The sequence below is a fragment of the Lasioglossum baleicum genome, chromosome 1 (genome assembly GCF_051020765.1).
Source record: "Lasioglossum baleicum chromosome 1, iyLasBale1, whole genome shotgun sequence".
Classification (NCBI taxonomy): Eukaryota; Metazoa; Arthropoda; class Insecta; order Hymenoptera; family Halictidae; genus Lasioglossum; species Lasioglossum baleicum.
In genome coordinates, this window is record NC_134929.1 from 16686886 (window position 1) to 16709938 (window position 23053).

Consider the following 23053-nt stretch of genomic DNA (forward strand, 5'->3'; position numbering starts at 1 on the left):
CCCATCGTTCCACCCCTTCTTTCGCCCCTCTCCAGTCCGATCTTTTACCGTCTAATCAAGGGGTGGGGACACGCTCACCTCCACTCGCCGACAGCGTTCACCGGGTTCACTGGTACAGTGTACCCTCTCGAGCGGTGCAACGCTCTCTCTTCCTGATTCCGCTTCTAATCCGAACTCTCCCTCCCCGAATCCGCTTCGAGGAGATCGACGCGTATTGCGGCCGGCCGGTCGGTCGGACAGGAGCGAGAGAGAGCGAATACGAAACGAGGAGGAGGGTCAGTGATGACCGATTCCGGTGGTAATGGGATACGATCCAGGGTCAGATTCGGTGCGCGTGGAAATCGGGGGTGGGATCTTGGACTTGCCGACGAGGTGGCCGCGGAATGGGTCATGCTTATCGATGAGACGGCTGGCTGACTTACTGATAACGCTCCCGGGAAATTGTTAACCTCTCGTAACCCGGTTTTATTTGTTTCCTGCGCGATACACCAAGCTACGTTTCAAATACAGCGCCAACCGCAAGATGTTTCGGAGCATTGAATTTCCGATTCTACAAAAATCATTTTCCTCAAAGACGACAGTAGACCGAACACATTTTAAAACAAGCTTCCACTTTCGCCAGTCATCGTTCGTTTCTTTCTAAAATATTTTTCATGTAGCAGCTGGGAAAATAAAGAAACGACTCTGAAGACAATCGAAAATATTTTTCGAGACTTCCTTTACCACAGATTTGAAGATCGAAGCTTCTCCTTAGAACGATCTCTTGAAACTTGATGAGTAGACAGCGGATCTTTATGCGAAATAAAAATTTTCTACCTGAATTGGAAATAATATAATAGTATCTTTAGATTCTTCTGATGTTTTTACTGTTTTAAATTACACCCACTCATTTTTGTTATGAATGCGTAAAATCCGTTGTCTATTTCAATGAAACCTGCACTGCCAATTTTATATTAATACAATATTAATATATTTTTACACCAAATATGTTTCTTGTTTCTTTTTGGTAAAACAGTATTTTTTGTAGATCAGTCACGAGAAAAATTTCCGAATGTTTTCAGACCACTGTTGGGCTTTAATTCGACCCAGAAGCAATTTGTAATTTCAATTCTGCTTGTTTGACGCAGTTGTAGGCGTGCGTACATCGTGCAATTAATTTGGAAACTGATGTAATAAACTAGACTGGTTAGAATTACTATATTTGATACTGGGTCAAATTGGAAAAGTATAGCTTGAATTAATGATAATCTAGTTAATGTAATGTAGTGGTGTATAATATAGAATTTCGTGTACTTATTAGTTACAATTATTTAGTGTGATACATTGATTCGGATGTTATAATTTTTTATAATTTTCGAGGGAAAATTAGTTTAAGGAGAATAAATAGACAATTTGTTACGCTTCCTCGAAGCTACAAGACGAGAGAGTTAATTAGAACATTTTCTTTCCTATGTGAATTGTTTAGCGAAGAGCGCGAATTCCTTTTCGACGTTTTATCCTTTCAGAATCGCGAAACTAATTAAGTAAATACGAACCTTCTGTAACGTGGTGTAATCTTACTTCTGGTAAGTTTTGCGCAAAGGAAATCGTTCTCACGATCAGACAGAAGGATATTATGCGAGTTAGAAAATGGAGTATTTACATTATTCCTCAGGTCTACGATTATCGTGTGTGGTATCTTACAATGAGAAGAAAGTTCCCAATATATCCGAGTTATTCAATTCATTACGAATTAAAGATGTGCAAACAACCATTTGCATGATTGATTGATTCAATCCAATTCAATGAATTCAATTTTACAAATAATGATCCATTATAAGACTCGCCTGTGTCTAACCCTCAAAATTATAAAATAATTGACAATGATCGTTTTTAGATAATGAAGTATTTTCTGCGTCGGAGTCAGATTGAAGCTTTTTAATTAATTTACAGCAAGTACAATTGTAAATAATGATTAATGAAACGTGGTTCGATGCGAAGAAACGTCATGGGCATTTTGAACGACCATAAACCCGGCGAGTAGATCAAAAGATTCTCTGGTCCGATGATTAATTGGCCCAGTCCGTTTCTCGCCTCGACGGAGTTGGCGACACTCTGTCGATCGAATAAATAGTGGGGCCGTTGACTTTTTCGTCGACTATATTTCGTCGATCTAATCTGCAATCTCCGATCGAAACGGCACGATACCGGCCGCTTAGGAAACTTACGGCCGGGCTACCAATGTCACGAGCAAAGGTCTATCGTCGTCGATAACGGGAACTAACGAGAGCTAATCTATCAAGGACGCTCGACAGTGAAAATTTGACCTTGAACGGCCGGGGACCGTTCACTCGAAAGCCGAAGGCAGTGGAATACTCTCCTGTACAAGTTGACTCATGGTGACAGTGAGCGTTGTAAATGGCGAAAGAGCCTCTCAATTTTACGCGTAGTTTTTCATAGATTTTTACTGTAAATTTTTTGGAAGATTTTCGTTTTGTTTTGCTGATTTGGAATACACTTTGAGAGACTAATAATAATTATCAATGTAACATGAGTAATGTACAAAAATAATTTTATGAAATGTTTTTTCGTCAAGATTCTGATAATCTATTAATTATCGTTAAATTGCACACATGTATGTATTACATCTAGGTAATTATTACAATAATCAATGATCAGGAATAGTTTATAATTGGAAAAATAAATACGTGTTTACTTTCAAGATTTCATATGAAACACTATTTTGAAAAATCTGTACCCATGTTGGTAATGTAAGCAAATATTGATAATAGTTGTCTATTTTCCAAGGAAATTTTTCTAAAATATCCAAGGCATCATTTTAGGAACAATTTCTAGGTCGCAATTTATATAATGAATAATGAATTTCATGTATTCAGACCTTCTGACTAATTTAAGAGGAAATATACTATTTATAGGTTAAGGAAGTTTTTATCTCTACGATTCCATTCCCGTTATTCCGTAGTTATGTTTGCTCAGTAATGACGCCGAAAAGTGTTTTCAGATTGTATACCGTATTATTAATACATAGTTCGAAGCATTTACTGAACTCGCGGTTCTACATAATTCATAAATGAGTCACAGTATAATAATAAAGTTGACGATAACGTAACTCTATCTCAATTAATATGTCCTCAATCCCTTCATACGAATAACAATCAATTCCTAATACAGTTTTAGACAATGCCCATATTAATAATATATTGGTAATATATTGATGATATACTGATAATGTATGGATTATATAGTAATAATATAATGATGATAATGAAATATTGTTGATATATAATATTAATAATATAATGATGATAATAATATATTGATGATATATTAATAATATATTAATGACATATTGATATTATATTAATAAAATATGTATATTAAAAATGTCATAACAGAAATGAAAAATCATTCGAGTATTTCTGATATCAAATGTGTTGTCCTATTCTATTGTAAGAATGAGCCAGATGTTTCCAATAATGTTTTTGTTACAGAAAAAGATTAAAATGTATATAACGCATATAGAGTGCCGAGGACGACTAGCACTCGCAAAACTTTTCTATTCAATGCTGATTCCTGTCCACGTGAAAGTCTCCAAGTAGAAAGAAACGAAATATCGGAGACTCGCCGTGCGTGCGAGAAAGTGCTCGAACTTCTGCAGTGTTTCGTGTCTGTTCGTCGCTTCTTTTCCTATCGAAATACAGAAACAGATTTATCTTGTGAGCCGAAAATAATGATTGTTCTTTTCGGAAACTTTAGCCCGCTGAAACTTCTGTCCAACTACTTTATGCCGTTCGCGCATACCGTTCATAGAACTACATAAAACATTTTCCGAACTAAAGTTTCATTTAAAATGAAAGCAACATAACGGACACGAAAAATCGAAATCATCGATCAAGATATGTTGTTCGTTGCAACAATATATTAAACTTTTTTTAAATTTGTATAAAATCGCTCGAGAGCATGTTATTATATACATTAATATTTTAAAACATTTTAAGTTATTCAATATATTTAAATTATTTTATATACCTAAAGCAAAGGAGTCAAATGAAATTCTATTTTCCCCGAACGGATAAAGGTCAGAGCACACGTGCGTCAAGCGAAATAAAAACTTGAACAATTTTGCTATTTTTCGCGCGATATAAATGCACAGAGAGCTGCTGTCTAGTTATAATTAATGCGTTGTAACGACTGCAGTTTAACGGGGGGAAGGGGGGAGCGGAACTTTTCGAGAAAAAAGGAAATTAATAATAGAAGACCTCCCAGGTTTGTGATGTGCAACTAAAGACGGAAAAATGGGACGAACCACGATTATTTCGAGATCGGAGCACGTCGCCTGAAGTTTAAGGTCAGAGTCAGATTTCGATGTTCTTATCGTGTTTCTAGATATCGCGTTTTATCGTAGCCAAGCTTTGTGTTAATGTAAGCATGGCGCTTTGAGTCTACCCGAAGCTATGTTTGCGCAATGAATAATATTCTTTACGACGTGACAGCCGATTCTATATTTGTTGAATATTGCGACGATCTTATAAATTTACTTAGTTTCGTTCCAGTTGCGTACCAGTTTCGTGGATTACATAAATGGAATAAAAAAGTGTGGAAATTTAGTATACTATCGTTAAATAGCTTTTCATGCATTTAAAACAGTATTGCATATAATGATGAATTAATCGAATTTAATTTATTTGCATGTATGAATTTATTCTAAAAGACCAGTTAGACGCCAAATCGCGTTTTAAGAATAATTATCGAGTGCTTGTCTAATCAAAATACAATTATGCTTTCGCAGGAAAATTAGTAGGCGAAATACAAAATGAAACGAACAGAAGAATTAATGAATATTATCGTTGTTTTCGTGTTACAATTAAGCAAACAATTCTTGCAAAGATTTTATTTGTACAATTTGAATAGCTTCTGAAAGATGTCAAGCAATTTCTTGAAACACACAAAATGAATTAATGAAATCTAGAAGAACGTTGCGAGGAAAATAAATTTTCTCAAAGCCATAAAATACAAAGCTTAGCAGAGAACTGAAGTTGTAGCTGACTGTTCGCATAGAGAAAACTTGTTTGTCCGAAAAAATCAAAACCTGCAGAAACATTGAGAAGCTGCAGCAGGTTTGATGATGATCGTACTTCAAAAGTCTCTCTTCTGAGGAACCAGGTCGTAGTAGAATGGGTGGAAAGTGAGATCGAAAGAGTTCTTTCGACAAAACTAAAAGAAGCTGCTCGCGGACAAGAGGTTAAATAAGAATGTACAAAAATAGGCGAGGTAAAAGGGCTCGGTGTTTAGGCATCGAAGTCTCCCGAGGGACAAGGACGCAGAACGGTCGAGTCCGACGGCAGCGAGAAAGATGGCGAATGCCAGTCTCGGGCTGCGATGTGGCCGTAATCAGAAAACCGTACGGTGGTCGAGTGTTAGCAGCAGTCCTTCATAGGACATTGACTTTGAGATATCGTTGGCTGGCTGCGACGACGCTATCTCATTTCGGCTTATCGCACTTGTTTCGCTGTACCTTATCTCTCCGCCGCCTCCTTAAGTCACTTTCTCGCAGGCTGCTTCGTGAAATCGTTATTGCACGTTTGCTACGTCGCGGGCAAAACGCTCTGAAAATTCTTTAACGGGTTTAATAAGCTGCGGAAACACGAATTACCTTCGGTCTGCTAGAAAGAGAGAGCTTGCCTCTTTTTTAAAATCTTTACCACACCTTCTCCGCAAAGTTCTTCCGACCACCGGAAGTTTCGTACACAACGCGCGGTTACACGTACAGTCATGTTGTAAAGATTGTTACATGGTTTTGTGATTTCAGAATTATACGATCAAGTGAAATTGAATCTTTGTTCTCCGATACTGTGACCTGACTTCTTTTCTTCACGCTGTGGACGGTATTTTTAGAATGTGTTAGATGGGAAGGTCGTGTTTGTTTTTATTTTACGGTCGATGCTGTGTTGATCATTTTCGCATATCAACTTTCCTTCGCGATTTACTGAATTGTTATTCTTACTACGGTTACCAAATGAATGAATCATTGATTTATCATCATTGTTCTACATTGTTCTTTGTCTCCTCTCAGACTAGAATTCATATATTTCTGACGAACAGCGGATTTTATGCATTTATGACAAAAATGAGTAAGTGTAATATGAAACAGTAGAAACATTAAAAGAATTAAAAAATACTATTACATTGTTTTCAACCTATTAAACATATTAAGAAAGAAAGTAAACTATTTCTCTCAAGTCTGTTGTAATGCCGGTAGAAAATTTTTATTTTGAATTAAGATCCGCTGTCTAATTATAAAGCAATGGGTTAAAACTAAAAGGCAGAATTGTAATGAAAAAATAGAATTATACAGGGTGATCCAATGAAAAGCTCTTGAATTGTTATTAAAGAATGAAGAAATGAAAACTTTATTAACGAAAGTTGTTCGGATCGGGGAGATCTATAACATGGCGGTGATAAGAACACCTTCACTTTTTTCGATCGAATCATATATGCTTGAAACATCGAATATATACATAAAAAATAGAACAATAATAACGTGGACATCCGCGTCACACAATATTCAACTGCATCGCAGTTTCAACGGTAAAGAAATACGTCGCGGGTGCGTAGCCTCGCAATTTTTATCTGCCATTGTCGGCGATCGTATCTACGGTTCAACTATTCCCAGCAAGGCAGCAATATTGTGTGCGTCTTTTTTTGTTCGCAGAAGCGCGCCGCGTTTTATATCGGTATCAGGATCGGGCCTCTGTCGCGGTCGTTTACCAGTGTCTACCGAGGCAAAAGTGAATTCGATTGATTAACATTCTAGCGTAAAATTATCACGTAATCGTACCGCGAGTGGTCGGTATATCGGAGCCGATCGGAGCCGGGCGCGAAAACGGTGCAGCAACAACGGCTTCTAATTATAAATCGAACTTCAATAGGCTTATCACAGCAAGGCAGGTGGCCCTTGCCGGACTGTTATTAATAAACATGCTCGAACGCTCGGACGATCGGTGAACCGCGAAGCTGTTCGTTGCAACGCGAAAGATCGGTTAATAAACCTTGACACCGATCGACGCGGTTGCTTCGACGAACGTGAGGAGATCTGAACACGGCGTGGCTCGAAACATTGTTGCAATCGCGATAGAGATCGCTTATGAACATGTTTACCCTGTGTGCGACGACGTTGCTTTCGAATTAAAGCCTTTCACCGTGTATCAAGTTCTCCGAGAAGTTCCTCCGGCTTTCATTAACGGGGTAGACCAGTTCGATTCTGTCTAAAAATATCCTACCTATCCCAACTTTGTGGCAAATTGTGTCGCGAACCAATTTTCCAATATTTCTGGACCCGTTTCAACCCTTAGCATTTTTTATGATATATGTATGTACATATCCGCATTTTCCCACTCGTTATAGCATATAACAATATTTTCAGCAAAATGAATGACGAATTGTAATTAAATTTTGGTCAACTATATTTTTTTAAGGGTAACTCTGTTAACGTAACTCGTAATATTATTCTGTATTTTCTTTTAAGAAGAAAATATTGAAAAATGGCAGTTATTAAAACGGCCTTTCAACATTTTTTTATACTCAAACTAGAAGGTACTATCACTATCAAAGATCGCTTTAATTTGTCTAGCATAGTCCCTTCTTAAAATTGATGTAGGATTCCTTTCATTTCGCGACAGTGACAATCAAATTTCCGATTAAAAACTGTCGATCGTTGATTGAAGAAAAAGAGGAGTGTTCGATAATGTACGAGTCTAGTCAGCAGATTCAAGAAAATGGTTCCTGAATGGGAGGTTCGCCAGTATCCTTCATACTCACCTGTTCGTGTTCCCACGGATCGTTACCTTCTTTGCCCTTTTCAAAAAACGCATCGACCGACATTACCTTCCATAATCGCAACGGGAACTAACACCGAAAATTCTACAAATTGTTAGTTAATTGAATATTGTTTCAACGATTTTATTTCAAACATCGTTGTCAAGAAATTCGAGGTAATAATAGGGAATACTTGTTTTTTAAATAAAGGACAAAAGGTATTTAATATTATTCACGCAGAGAAATATCTTAACCGGTCAACTATTGGTGTTCTAACATGGCTGGTCGAATCCCGAGAAAAGTTCGATAACCTGCTGCGAGTAGAGCTGCTCGATTTCACCCTTTTTTTAAAATACCTTTACGTACACCCCCACGAAGGGGGGTAGTGTGGGGCTCGCGGGAAACAGGTCTTCGGTTTCCCCTGTTACGTCCTGAGATGGACGTTTTTAGAGATTTTGAATTGATTATGAATATTTATTTTTGGGATAAAACGCAGTTTCAAACCTACCTGCATTCACCGGCTTCGGTTCGGGAGATTGACGATTCTTCGAGGTTTAATTAGCTTTTGGTGGTGGATCGTTGGTATCGTAGAGATCAAAGTTGGGTGTTTATAAATGATTCGAGAGTTGATTCGATAACAAATGAACAAGATTATATTTTAAGCAATAAATTCCGGTTACATAGAATTATTGGGTATATTATTATTATAAGTTGTTAGTATTTACTGTGACGTAGACTTCGATCGAGGAAGGGAACGAATGGACAAAACGCTTTGGTGGTTGTCGATGATGTCGGCGATCGATGGAGTTGATGATGTTGGTGGTACATAATCCGTATGGATCTGGTGTATACGCCTTCTAACTTTAACTTCACCGAACAAACTGGCTTTAAACTTTCGCGATGACGGCGACCGATGACTGGACGTGTTTTTAAGATTTTTTATGTAGACTGATTTTAAGGCGAATATTGGTGCTTTACTGGCTGATCTACTTCCGACAGCTTTCTCATGTCAAACTGAACTAACTGATTGACTTCCGACTGCCTTCTCATGTAAAACTGAACTGCTCCTGATGAGGAGTCATCCCTTTTATAGTTTTGTCTATCCTTTGTTCTAAGCCAGATCTTCGTGGGAGTGGCTTGTTTTTTCCGTCGTAATCGTTTTCTTATCAAATTTGTCGTCTGCTTTTTTAGTCGGATGGTTAAATCTTGCATCCTTCTCTCTCCTAGCTGGATCCCCTGCTCTGCGCGTTCTTCCGGGGTGTTGCCACCAGTCTATACATATTTCGTCTTTACTGCGTTCTTAGTCTTGTCGGTGTTTGGTTTCATCTAACAATGTTTCTACAATTCTTGTGCTGAACACGGTCTACGGATGTTTTGCTCCGTCACTCGTTCGATATAGTATACGATGATTCATTATTAATTATAATATTAGATTTTTTTTTTTATTACCCGCGCAACATTATTAGAGGAGGTATTAAACAAAATTAAGAAATATTTGTATTCATGATTGTTTATATCAATTATTACTAATGGCTGGACCAACGGACGTGACACCCCAATACCCACTGAAAAAACCACACGTCTAGGACTCGGAGCTCTTCTCTCGCTCTCTAATGTCCTTGAGGACAGTCAGGGCCCCGCTTTTTGCATTTCTCCTGACTGCTTCTCTTCTCCCGGACTCATTCCTCTCCTGTTCTTTGCTAAAACTACTCGATTTCACCCTGAAACCGTCCGGCCAATTTTATCCCCGAGATATCGCCGGGCTAATCGAGCGGCTCCGCATCGTGAGAAAACGGCGCGGTGAGGTTCTCGGTTGTTCGTTAGGGTCGTCGGGCGTGCCGAATGTAAACAGAAGTGAACTTGGCAGTGTCGATAATATTTCCGAGAGTGAGGGTCGTCGTGGTTCAAATAGCAGTGGCAGCGGGGCGGCACCGGAGAGAAAGTACAATCGCGGCCGTCGAGAAAAAAGAGAGCACGACCGTCGAACCAGGCCGAGCTAACCAGGGGGGAAAATGGGAAGAGAAGCAATAAAAATGAAAGAAGAAGAAGGAAGAAAGGAAAGAACGGAACGAGCAAGAGGAATCCGAAAGGGTGAAGGAAAAAGGGGTGGGCGGAGGTGGGACAGAAATGATACAAAGAAAAAGAAGCGGGAGCCTTCGGTGGCAGCTATCATAAACGGTTAAACAGCACCGACTGATTTACGAGCACGTGATTATGTCGTCGAATTAATCCTGCCGGTCAATCCACTCTCACTCTCCCCTTTCTCCTTTTCCCTTTTTCCTGCGATTCAGCCCGACCGTATCTTCCTCGACCGCCGCATCGCTTTCTTCGACAACATCGCGAACATACCGAATACATACACCGCAGGTTTAACCATCACTCTGTTTACTGCGATTCTAACGTTAATAGTGTAAAGGGCAGAGTTGAGCATTAATCAATTTAAATTTTAACCATGAGATTGATCGATTAATGTGTACGATAAAAAAGGTAATCATTAGAAAATGAACGATTGATTCAATCGATTAACGAAGTTAATCGTCAATCGTTAATTAAAAAAATAAATGAAGGCATTTTTTAAAACTTTTGACGTGAAACTTCTTTGCTGAGAGGGCTATAATTTTCTAGCGTTACGGAAGTGACGAAATTTCGCGAATAACCTCGAATAATTTGACAAGTAACATTTTCATAATTAATTTACTAACTTTAAAGACTTCCTTGGTGAACTTTTAAGATTGTAGAATTTAAAATGAAGCCTTGGCTACATTCCCATTTCAGTTTTATGCAGGTTTGATGCTTAAATTGTTAGTTATTAACAAATTTTGGAGTAGTGGTATGTTATGTATGTCTGCCCAAATGAAAAAATTTTAAAAAATGTTTTTTTATTTTTGCATGTAACCTTGAAAAAATTATTTTTGCACATCATTTAGTAAACCAATGCTTCCAATTGTTTACAAAACATCAGTTCGTTGGTACAATTATAAAAAGTTATTCTGTCTTAAAGGGCATACGAACATTTTTGTGGGCCACTGTTATACAGGGTGACAAGAAATAACGGAGTTAATCATTTCTTATTATAATTCTGTCAAATTGACGAATTTTGAAAAATCAAATAATAACAACCATAACATGGACCTTTAGTATCCATATATTTAAGAAGTTTCGAAATGGCCACCCTTTGCGCCGATACAGAGGCTCAAACGTGTCTTGAAATTTTCGGCAATGGGCCGCAGCTCTTCTGGCGTCATTCGGTCCCACTCCTGGTACAGAGATTTTTCAACGACTCCAAATTTTTATGGGGCCGAGCACAGCTATGAGAAAGTAACATTCTTTCTCAATACTAGTCGTGAAATATTTATGATTAAATGAAAATTACAGTCCTCGATTAATATGTATATATGTGATAGCAGCGATTACTTTATCTCGAGAGATCTTACAGACCAGATTCTTCACACTTCATAAACTACAAATTGAGATATAAATCGCCGCGTGGATGATAATTTTGTTGCGTTCTACATATTCTATTCATTAATATGCAGCGTCGCCTTGAAAGTAGATCCCGATTAACATTGACGTATGAATATTATGTATCTATACTGATTAATAATCGTGCAACATTGCAAGTCAATGAAAATCGTTGCAATCGACGCGACGCGCGCAGTTTGCCGATATTTTATGCGTGCGTCGCGTCGCAAGAAGACGATGTCGTTTCGCGATTACTCGGTTTATGATTCATTCATTCATTGCGACAGTAAAGTAGAAACTAATTTTTTATGGTTTCTTGCAATAGAATTGTTTTTATCTATTCCCATTCCCATGAGAACCAGAGCATAGCGGCAAATGTGTCATTATATATATATATATATATATATATATATATATATATATATATATATATATATATGCCCATAATTATGAAAGTAGTCCAAGTCAAAATTGAAAAAAAAATGAAATTGGAAACAAAAACTGTATAGATGTTCACTCGTTACGAATCAAATTTAAATAACAATAAAAACGTGGTAATAATTTATGAAATTCGCTTTGCGCAGTTTTCGAAACTAATTATAATAAATTTCAGAATGAACTATAATGAAGGAAGAGCACATTCGAAACTTTCTAAAGTTTACACTGGCAAGGCGGTTTTTATGCAGCGACAGGAAAATTGAACGAATCACGAACAGGGTAATCATATTAACCATAATTCCCGGACGCTTATCGTCGCGCCGGTCGGATATTGCCGTGTAAACTGGAGTTTAAGCGCGATCATCACTCGGTAATCAATCTAATCGAGATGTGCTTAGATGACGAAGCCTATCGAAAAATCAATAATACATACTGTAGCCTAACTGCACCGAAAAATATACAAGCGTGTTGTGATCTGATAATAGGCCTGGTTAATGATACCGCATTATAATAAATACAATTGTAGAGGATTTAATCAAATTAAACTTTAAGATGCGTGTACCTCGAGGAGTAGAGAGTGATCAAATAAGTCACTGCATACTTTAACAATTAACATTTTAAGCGTTAATTCTTCAATCAAGATCGAAGTAGATCATTGTTTTGGAATGAGTATAAATTAGTTACGACAACACGATAAACATTATTCGCGCGAAACTGTTATATGTTAAAATTTTAGAAAAGCTTTTACTTTTATGGACATGTTGAATGTACTAGAATTCTAACGAACATGAACAGGAAATTATGAATTATGTAAAAACAAAATATAATTAAAATTCTTGAACAATGTAATGTAAATAATTTCAAGAATTATTTGCATCTATACCGATTGTAGATAATTATATATCTACATATTGATTATACCGATTGTAGATAATTATACATCTTCATCTGTACTGTTTGATGGTACATTCAATATAATGATAATGATTAGAAAATGGTATATCGGTGAGGTAGGATATGACACTAAAATCACCGACGAAATATCTCGTCAGTGGCAATAGTCGATTCTAACTAATGAGTTTCACTTCGTGTATCATCGATAACGTTGAAAATGACATAAAAATGGTATAGCCCTATTGTAGACACCGTCGGTGCCCTAGATAAACAAATTCAATGAATGTATCATTAAATTTTATCAATTTGTAACAAAATTCTTGTTTTAAAATTGCGATGAAGAAATATGTGAAACTTACAAATATGTACTACAGTCGTATAGTACATATTTCTGTGATATAACCAGCTTGAAAAATTAGATTAAAAAGTGTGCAAATTTTTGTTATTGTGGTTTATATCATTAAAATATCGAACATTTCGTACCATGAGATTCGTGATGACGAATGTGTTTGCTTGTTCGCAGGTATTTTATCATCTATTTTATTAAATAAATATGTTACAAAGAAAATGTTGGTTATATAACCTATAACTTGTAGTGTTTTTATATGTAAATACTTAATGTATTTACTTCTTGTTTTTAGAAAGGGATCTAATTGGTTTATCTTTTTCTGTGCATATTCATTAAAATAACTTGAACGCTATTGAAGATACAATATTTCCAAGAATAATTGAAATTTCACAATTAAGATCAACGAAGTGCCGCGCGAAATTTAAATGCATCATTTACCGATTTGCTTATAAATGTTCCAGGTCAAACGATGCATTTCAAGGAGCTTTTCAACTAACAGGATGTTGCTCGCCGATGAGAAATATTTAGATATAACGGAAAACAATGGTGTAAGTTAGAAACAATGAAACTCTTACAATTCAAAGAAATTCTGCACACCAGCTTTTGTATATTATCTATAGACATAGACTGAGGATTTTATGCATTTATGACAAAAATGAATAGCTGTAATTTAAAATAGCAAAAGTATTAGAAAAATTTGAACATACTATTATATTATTCTCAACCTGGTAAACGTAACGGGGAAGAAAATAAATTTCTATTTCACTCTAATTCATTGCAACTCAAGTAAGAAATTTTTATTTTGCATAAAGATCCACAGTCTAGTTATCTAATGTAGAATATTAATAAATTTCAATCTTTATAGGTACGTACATTGACATTAAATCACCCTGCAACACGTAATTCTTTATCTCTAAATATGTTGAAGTCTCTCTATGAAAATATTAAAAAAGGTGAAAATGACAAAAATCTCAGGTCCATTGTCATCAGAGCCGTTCCAGGGAAGGTATTTTCAGCCGGACATAACTTAAATGAATTGGTTAGTTTGTAAACCAGACACCATAGGGGTTTGTTAATGTAGTAAGGATTTTACGTTCATCACAGAGAAATGATTGGCTTGCGTCGTTTAGACTGCTAATAATGAGAAGCTCCACAAGGAAGTCTTTGAAACGTGTTCAGGACTGATGCATTCGATTCCTCAGTGTCCAGTGCCTGTGATAGCTGCTGTCGATGGTTTAGCTACCGCAGCTGGTTGTCAATTGGTAGCTGCATGCGATGTTGCTGTTTGTACCGAAAGGAGTTCATTCGCTACACCAGGGTATGTCTCATTGCAGTCAAGCTAAATATTTCTTTAAGGGGGTAGACTTGTTTCCAGGATTGCAAGAGTACAAGATGCGCCTTCTCATTTCTCGATAATGCAAAGATGGGGGTTTTCAGCAATCAAAAGCGCTAGATAAAAGATCAATCTGGGCCGCAGTCGCCCTCATTAGTCCTATTTTTACGTTTGCGAGGCGTAATTATTCGGAATTGACCGTGTCCTACCCGGTTATCGGACACAAAACACTTTTTAGAAATTAATAATTTTAGGAGAACCCTATCTTCGCATTATCGAAAAATGAAATTTCCAATCCTAGAAACGAGACAATGCACTTAACATCAAGCGCTTAAATCTTGACTTTATTGCAAATCTTCTTTTAGTGCCAATCTGGGAATATTTTGTTCTACTCCAGGCATTCCATTGGTACGAAGTGTACCCAGAAAGACAGCAATGCATATGCTTTTCACAGGGTTCTCCATAAGCGGAAAAGAAGCGTATGAAGTAGGTCTTGTGAGCAAGGTAGTCCCAAATGACAAACTTGGTGAGTCATGACAAGATTCAGATACGGAAATATTTTGTAATTATAAACTACTAATGTAATTATAATTACTAAATACAGAAGAAGAAATTAATAAGATTACCGCGGCCATAAACTCGACAAGCCGCTCAGTGATACACATTGGAAAAACATTTTTGTATGAGCAAATGGACCTCGACGTGTCGACTGCATATTTTCTGGGGACTGAGAAAATGGTGCATAATTTGAAGATGAAGGATGCTCAAGAGGGAATCAAAAGCTTCATCGAAAAAAGAAAGCCTGTTTGGAGTCATAATTATGAAAAAGACTAATCTACATGATCTAACAAAAAGATAATTTTTATACCGGTTTCTATCAGCAATCCTATTGTCTTCCATTTGTATATTAAATAGCTGTTGTTTATTGAAAGGGACTTTTCATTTCTGTTACTAGAATTGATGATTGGTTCTATACGTAGTATGAAGCATGAATTCAGATCACACTGTCTCGTGACGTCCATGCATCATAATGTGTAATCACGTTAAAATATGTTATCGTATGACGAAACGAAGTTCACTCACTAAACGGAGGTTTAATAGATAACCTTTCGAAATGAAAATATGCAAATAACACTCCCTATGCTTAAGAGGACCTTAAGAGGATACTTGAAAAATTCTCACATGCAGCATAAACACATGGTTGCACGTGCAATCTTGAATAATCTACAGTTCAACATGTTTTACATTATAGAAAACAACCAAATAATTTGAGATCGTGTATTCATCAATTATCAATATTACTGTTTTTTAAATTCTTTTAATCGTTCTACTCATTTTGCCATAAATGCGTAAAATCTGCAGTTATTCATTACTGTCCCTTACCCTTCGTTTTTATATCTCTATGCGCGTATATCTCTCTGTTCTTTGTGCTTGTTCTCCACTTTTATCCTTGTACTCAATAGCTTGTCTTTTGTTTGCAGATTGCACTCCAACTTACCTTTTATTACTCTCACTGCCTCTGACAGTGATTACTAATCTAAACTCTCTCACATAACAACCTGAAGATGAAAAGAAGTTTCCGGATGCGAACTCGCCATGACCTGTTTCAACATCTTTGCCAACTTTGACCACTTCCCGTTCTCTACTCCTCTAATCTTTTCTACTTGGTAAATATTTGGTCGTCTTTGATCTTTTATTTGTACTATTTCTATTAACTATTTATACGCATTTACATTGACCTTTACCACCAGGTCTTCATTTCTTCTTTCTAATGACTGAACTGCGAATGCTGTGCATCTATGGCAAAAATTAATTAATGGCATAAAAAATATAAAATTAAAAGATCTTGAAGAGTATCAATCGGTGATCACTCGGTAAAAGATGAAAAATATCATATCTTAAAATTCTTCATGCATCATCAATTTTGTAATTACCCAAATATTCTCTTTTATCACCGGTTAGCTAATGTTTACATGCTTCCGGCGACTTGTTAAATAACCTAGATATTTACTAACTGGAAAAATGTATCGAAGAGACGCAGAGATATTATGACTTCGCGCTATATGGGCTATCTACAATACATGTGCAGATATCCCCTTGCAAAGGAGACGCGTATACTGCTATGTTTTAAATCTGGAAGGTCTAGCCAGATAAGAGAGACGTGGTGGTCGTCACCGATATCGCTTGTCCCGTCAGAAAAAAATCTTTTTTCCTCCTATTCTCGTTCTGTTTACGATCGAATCTATCTCCCCACTCGCTGACCAGCCGAGTTTACAACGTAGAATCAGTATAACACTGTTACTCCACGCAACGAGCACATGATATACAGGATTCAGTGAAAAATCAGTTTTTCATGTTTCCAAACTTTATCTTACGAGAACGAATAATCTCGACAGAGATTTGCTATTTGGATCCGTTTGATGACAGTTTTGCACGACTCTGATCGCGGCTATATGAGGTTTTGGGCAACCAAACACCGAACTCGAAGATCCAAAAGGCTTGGCGAAGGTCGACTTGCGGGAGCTGAAACCATTAGTGTTCGAAAGACGAAAAGTATCATTACTGAAAGGGAAATCGCCGAGCTGCTCTTCGAAACCTGTACTGGTTCGTGTTTTTCTAAACTCTATCATCGTTGAAGATACTCTGGTTAAACTTTAAATGCCTTTATGTCATCATCAAATTTATACTAAAGAGTCGATGGACAAGAAAATCGTTACGTCACAAACATTCGCGTTAGTCTATGAGCTCCAGTGTTTCTCGTACCTTCATTCTGTATCCATTCATCCCTCCTCTTTCTCTTTCTCTCTTCATCCCCATCTAGCGTTTTTCTTTTCCTTTTTGGAATTGATATCTTTCCCCTCCAACTTAGTTTCTTAATCTAAGTGCAACTGCCCCAATTCCTCCTTCATGTGGCCTCTCATTATTTCTTATTAAATCTCGTCGTATCTCTAGCGCCTCCTCCACATTTTACCCCCTTTATTATCTTCAATCTTTTTTAGCATGCTTTGCACCTTCATATCGAAGAATCTTTCAGTTAGAGTCTCTTCTTACTTTATTGTATTTCCTTCTTCGATACTTCTATAGTTACATTATTTTGAGAAAATTTTTCAAGTCTAGAACGTTCTGCTGCAGACTAAAAAAATGGCCTCTATACCGCAAGGTGCCTTCGCAGCGTGCAAAGTTCGCCGCAATCTTGAACGGAACACTATGATAACCCACTCTATGGACCGGAAAGAGAAAGCGGGCAAAGAAGCCTTGTTCAATTCGAGACTCTCCGAAGAAGGTATTTATATTATAGTTATCGCAGTTACATAAGATGCATTTTTATTTTTGGAATTAATAAATTTGTTGATAAGATCAACGCTTATCAATTTATTATAAATAGACTCTTAATGTTCTGTGCTAAGATATGCTGTGCTAAAATAATATCAAACTGAAAAAAATATGCGCGATTGTAGATGTATTTATACATAATAACTTTGATATTTGTAGTACCCAATTTTATTGTACTGCCACCTCTTTGCAACCAACAAATTTTTTTATTGCAATCTTACTACTTTTTCAGTCTTCATGAATTTTATGTAGTAACTGATTTTTAAATACGCAGATAGAGAGCCGACGCCGATGAAGTACAACAGTAAACTAATGAACAGCATCTGGGGACTTTACAATCGTTATTCTGTGCACAATTTTAAGAAGAACACCGATGCCAACGGCGGGGTGTTCCAATCGTTCGTGGCGGTTTTGGGAGCAGCTTTTCACAGCCATGCACCCGCTGCGAACAAAATGACTGCAGCTGCAGTCGCCAAGAGTAATACTTAAAGAAGAGAAACCAAAGACCGATTTACAATCGAGTTTTCTTCTGTTTTATCCATTTATCAATTATTTTCGAGTAACTACTGTTAATCAGAATATATAGAATGATCAATGGCATGGAGGCTTGAAGATTTTTATTAAAAAGTATTGTTGGCAATATTTTTATTGCTAGACTTCGATGTTTAAGAAAGATGAGTACAGACTATATTTTAATAAGCTATAGCTTATTAAAATATAGTCTACGTATATGTGTACATATACGTAGCAAATAAGAGTCTGTTATACAGGGTGTTCCGTTTAAAGGAGGAGAATATTATTTGAACATAAAATGACTGAAACGATATTCATTAATTAAATGAACTGTTAAACATAATCTAAAGACGTCTTTCACGAAGCAGAAAGTATATTTTTTATATTCTACGATACTGTCCAACGAACTTGGAAATAAAACAGGCGTAATAAAATGCCTTCGATAGGTAATCATGTGTTTTCATTTTAAACAAGTACCGACTAAACATATTCCGAACTATTGTACACGTTGGAGGATGTTTTAACCCTCTATAGATACAAGATGTTATGCATGATTCATTGAGATACTTCAATTTGTAATTTCAAAGAATTTCATAAACGAGCATTATTTCTTACACTTTTTTTTACACATATAATTCGAGGGTACATATACATATAATATATAAGAACACAGCGTTAATATGTCTAATCATATTTATTTGTTCATGTGTACTGTTACTAATAGATACTATACGCTTAAATACAGATGATGTATTGCAGAAACGAATATACCAAAAAACTTAGCAATGTACACGCTATTCAAGTCATTTTAAATAGATTATTTTATCGTTTATCGATTACATCGTCCAACAAGATGGGGTCTAGGGGAAGTGAGGAGGGGATTACTATTAAATATATTAATTTCGTGGTGTGTGAAAGCTCGACGATAGAAAATACTTTCGGTGCGTGTGTGTGTGTTAAAGAAAGTACAAAAAAAACAACAAGAATAATAAAATCGAGTGAAAAGAAGTATCTCGAGGGATTATCGGTGTGTGGACGGGAGGAGAACAGGAAGGACGAAAGGAGAGGAGAAAAGGTGTAGGCTGAAACAGAAGGTGGAGGGTATATATATATATATATCTCTATACAAAAATAATCGGCGGAAGGCGAGAAAATAAAACGTTCTCACAGACGTTCGACAATAAGCTATGGTACAAGTCGACAAGAATAATACTTTTCTTCTTTTAAATGAGATTAGACTGAACCGTAATCTTCTCTCACTCGCTGCACACGTCCACGCCATTCGTACATTCATTCAGATTCGTTCTTCCATCGTTCTCTCATTCCTCCTTTCTCTCAGTCTATCGATCTCTCGCACGCGTGCATCCTTGCTCTACGACACTCGGCTACGATTAAATCGATTACTTCTTCCGTGTGGTGTTTTGCTGTGTGTTTGTGTGTGATGTAGAAATGTAACTCGCCGTGACGAACGAACAGGTGTGTGTCCGAGTCTACGATGTCGTTAATGTTGTGCATCGACAGTGCAAAACCGAATCGATTAAAGAAACTGGCGAAGGAGAAAGAAAAGAAACAAAAAACAACAACAAGAGATTGGAAGAAAAACAAGAAAATAAACAAATTCGACCGCTTCGAAATTTCGAATCCTCGCGGCCTCGAACGGAGGCGAGTCTCGAGGCGAAACGAAATATCTTACACGTAAATCTCTGGTGCGCGCGCGCTCTCTCTCTCTCTCTCTCTCTCCCTCTTTCTTTCTTTTTACAATGAAAAAAACTCTTCATCTTTGGTAGAAACTACTAAATAAATATCGTCGCTTAAAGTAAGAATTTCGGGCGGGGAGGCGCCAAAAAGCTTCCTCGACTTGGAGCTTTCGATCGCGAAAGCTCGCGTTTTAAAAAAGCTAACCGGTCGAAACGTGGCGCATAAAAAGGAAACTAGAAAAATATACACACATATACACAGGGTGTCTCGCAGTACGGTGCTCGAGTACGCCATTACGGTGCGCGACCAATTCGGATACGATACATAAGTGTATAACTGCTTCGTACATGCTCTAGGCGGTTACGGTGCATACGGCTGTGCGTCAAGGTACATATGCTAAAAACGAATGAACAAAAGTCGAACGGAAGTCAGAAACATCGTTCGTTAACCGAACGTGGACCTGGTCCACTATCGGACGAACCGATCTTGACCTCTAGATCTCCTCGATCCTCCGACAAAAATTCGACAAAGGAGAGACTCCGTCGGCTTTCCGGGCTCGTTCACGTCGAACGATGGAAAGCCGGCTAAAAGACGCAAGGCAGATCGTGTTCTCGATGAGACTCCGCTGTTCCAATCGTACACACAGTATTAGATACAAATCCATCCTAAACACGCTATGTCACGTGAAGTTCGACGTAAATTAATCTACTTAAACCGTTTGCCTATTTACTAGGTAGCCTCTATTTTCGCACGCCACGTGTTTCCTTTCTCCCTTTCCCTTTCACTCTTTTTTTCTTCACTCGCAGCGCCGGGAGTTTCTCTCTCTCTCTCTTCGTCACCTAGGTTCATCAAACCTAGCGCTCGAGGAGGAGTCTGAATTTTGTCGCGTCTTTGTCAGCGAATAAAAAAGCGATCCAGAAGAAGAAGATACCAGAGAGGTACGCGTGTGTCCTCTTTGTCGTCTTCGCGAGAAAAACGAAACTCTTTTTTCAAGCTCGGGAATCCGAAACGATGTTGCAGCGTTTCGCTGCGTTCGCCGGTTGTCGTTCGTTTCAATGAGACACGTCCTCCTCGAACGAGAGAATGTTTGTCGACGAATATTCGGTTTCTCGAGAGCTTTGTCGTACGCGTTCACCGGATGTTGACGGTCCCTAAACGGGATCACGGCTAAAATAACAGAGTCCTCAACAGGACGAGCTCTTCAGCTCGCCGATGTCGGCGATGTTCTGCAGCAACGCGGCTGCCTCACTGCTCGGCTGGGTCTTCGCGTTGTACCGTTGCTTCAGGGTGCTCAATGCGGACAACAGTCTTGTATTTGAAGTCATCAGACGCGAATTCGCGGCGTCCAGGGCGGCTATTTGCTGTTCCTGCGCGTCGATCACGCGCTGCTTGTACGACAACGCGGCCGACATCTTCTGTTGCTCGCGACGCAGCTCCTCCTCCACGGAGATTAACCTACAATTAGCAAAAGAACAGATGGTTTTAGTACTGGTCGGGTTAGAGTCGATGGAGATCTTTCTTTACTGCGATCTTTGTCGTTAGCTCACCACCGCAGCACACTTTATTCCTCAAAAGATTGTTCAGATACATTCCAGATCTATGAACATTCGATTGACAGTCTTTTAGAGGAATAGAGGTACTCTATCGGGTAGCCAGAACACACGGAACTGAGCTTCGCCTGTTAATTCTCTCTGTCTTTTTTTATATGTTCATTTTATGTTTAGAAGATGTTACTGAATTTTAGAAAACATACCGTTTAGTATGTGATCGATTTAGCCCATGTCTGAGGGGTGAAACGTCCCCTTGAAGCCAAGACAGTAGAAACCAAGGTTACGGGACTAGACTCGTTTCCAGGATTGCAAGGGTGTGGGATGCGTGTTCTCATTTCTCAATAATGCAAAGATGGGGCTTCTCAGTAGTCAAAAGTGCTAGATAAACAATCAATCAAGGCCGCGATAGCCCTCAAAAGTCCTATTTTTTCGTTTACGAGGCATAATTTGCATTATTCGGAAGCTTAAGCAAATTACGCCTCGTAAGCGTGAAAATAGGACTTTTGAGTTCTACTTTTAGTCTTTTAGTCCTACTTTGAACCATCTTTGCATTATCGAGAGATGAGAAGGCGCATCTCGCAGCCTTGCAATCCTAGAAACTAGTCTACTCCCTTAATTAAAAATCAACCGATTCACCTTCCACTCTTTTCCCATGATAATAAATGAAGTATTTCGAATTAAGTGTAGTCGCCATATTTCATAATGTTCATTCTTACAAGGGTTGTTTCGCCCCTTAAATTTAGCAGCGAAGAATGAAGATTCATAATGCTCGAAGACTTCGATATTTGATCAGACAATTTCAAGAAGGATCGAAGTGGTTACAACACGTAATGTCTTTCACTTACGAGGATCCTTGAAATCTGACCGTTCAGAGAGATTTCACAGGGTAGCTATCGAACCCAAGCGCATCACGATGCAGATATTATATGTAAGAAAACGAACACCAATGTATTTACTCGGAAATGAAAGTCAAAGGAAGCAGCAGTGTCTGGTGCAAAATATTATACTCTCGGAGAACCAAAACAGAACGATGAAGAGTAGTGCATGGGTACGGGGGTTGTCTTCGATAAAAGAAGCAAGGTGTTCGCTGCTGGTCGCAGTGAATAGTTGTGACGGTGTGTAAGTGATCGCTAGGCTAGAAACATTCAGGATAATCCCCTTAATTAGCATCAACAATTAAACTGGACTGGCAATGTGTCCCACTGTCAATCAAAATTATTGGTAGCTTTAGAAACTTGAAAATAACGCATCTACACCTGGTTACATTGTACACTCCTGTCCATAAATCACCGGACACTTATATTTGTCTTCAACAAAATGGTAATTAAAGAATATAAACTTCCAGATTGATTTTATTAATTTATTTTGAATAGATGTAGCTATTGTACGATAAAATCTATTTGAAGTAAATTTTGGAAGAAAGAGACTGAGAATTTGTGGGATGATTATGGACACAGATGTAGAAGCCAAATTGGAAAACAATTGCCCCACTTAAATTTAAAAAATTAGAAAATACAAGAATAATAATATTTAGAAAATATAGGATATTTTGATCAGATTTGATTTACATGTTCTCTACATTCGAAAAAATTAGACAAGTACCATTTTTATTTCATAATATAGGTCCTTTAATAAGAAAATATCGTCTGCATCCAAATTTGAATAAAT

The 23053-nt window shown here is 37.6% G+C and overlaps 3 protein-coding genes across 17 annotated transcripts in view; 2 read left to right on the forward strand and 1 right to left on the reverse strand.

Annotated features, from left to right (window-relative positions):
* The window catches only part of LOC143209890 (enoyl-CoA hydratase domain-containing protein 3, mitochondrial), a 41442-nt gene extending 24547 nt beyond the window's left edge, over positions 1–16895 (forward strand). The window contains exons 1-8 of one of the 4 annotated variants that reach the window (XM_076426182.1): positions 12813–13132; positions 13420–13506; positions 13824–13997; positions 14089–14276; positions 14657–14817; positions 14896–15958; positions 16043–16165; positions 16254–16895. In XM_076426182.1, the coding sequence (XP_076282297.1) occupies positions 13094–13132; positions 13420–13506; positions 13824–13997; positions 14089–14276; positions 14657–14817; positions 14896–15125 (879 nt within the window). In that variant the 5' untranslated portion in view covers positions 12813–13093 and the 3' untranslated portion in view covers positions 15126–15958; positions 16043–16165; positions 16254–16895. Of the gene's footprint in view, positions 1–12812; positions 13133–13419; positions 13507–13823; positions 13998–14088; positions 14277–14656; positions 14818–14895; positions 15959–16042 lie in introns of those variants that run through there. The other 3 variants (XM_076426174.1, XM_076426193.1, XM_076426200.1) reach the window with 3 other exon arrangements.
* LOC143210041 (uncharacterized) lies at positions 16594–18587 on the forward strand. 3 transcript variants are annotated; one of them, XM_076426492.1, is made up of 3 exons: positions 16594–16895; positions 17404–17574; positions 17899–18587. In XM_076426492.1, the coding sequence occupies exons 2-3, from the start codon at positions 17433–17435 to the stop codon at positions 18111–18113; spliced, it is 357 nt and encodes a 118-aa protein (XP_076282607.1). In that variant the 5' UTR covers positions 16594–16895; positions 17404–17432; the 3' UTR covers positions 18114–18587. The 3 variants fall into 3 exon arrangements, with proteins under 3 accessions (XP_076282607.1, XP_076282618.1, XP_076282600.1); XM_076426503.1 differs by having other exon boundaries at positions 17409–17574; XM_076426485.1 differs by having other exon boundaries at positions 16600–16895; positions 17424–17574.
* A 684-nt stretch (positions 18588–19271) lies between these two features.
* Raskol (Ras GTPase-activating protein raskol) overlaps positions 19272–23053 on the reverse strand; it is a 204631-nt gene continuing 200849 nt past the window's right edge. For all 10 annotated transcript variants that reach the window (XM_076425070.1, XM_076425096.1, XM_076425124.1 and 7 more), the window contains one exon: positions 19272–21290. In XM_076425070.1, the coding sequence (XP_076281185.1) occupies positions 21020–21290 (271 nt within the window). In that variant the 3' untranslated portion in view covers positions 19272–21019. The remainder of the gene's footprint in view (positions 21291–23053) is intronic.

Coding starts and splice junctions, on each gene's coding strand:
- LOC143210041 (XM_076426492.1), top strand. CDS start 17,433: ATGGCCTCTATACCGCAAGGTGCCTTCGCAGCGTGCAAAGTTCGCCGC. Junction 17,575..17,898: donor TTCGAGACTCTCCGAAGAAG/GTATTTATATTA, acceptor TTAAATACGCAG/ATAGAGAGCCGACGCCGATG.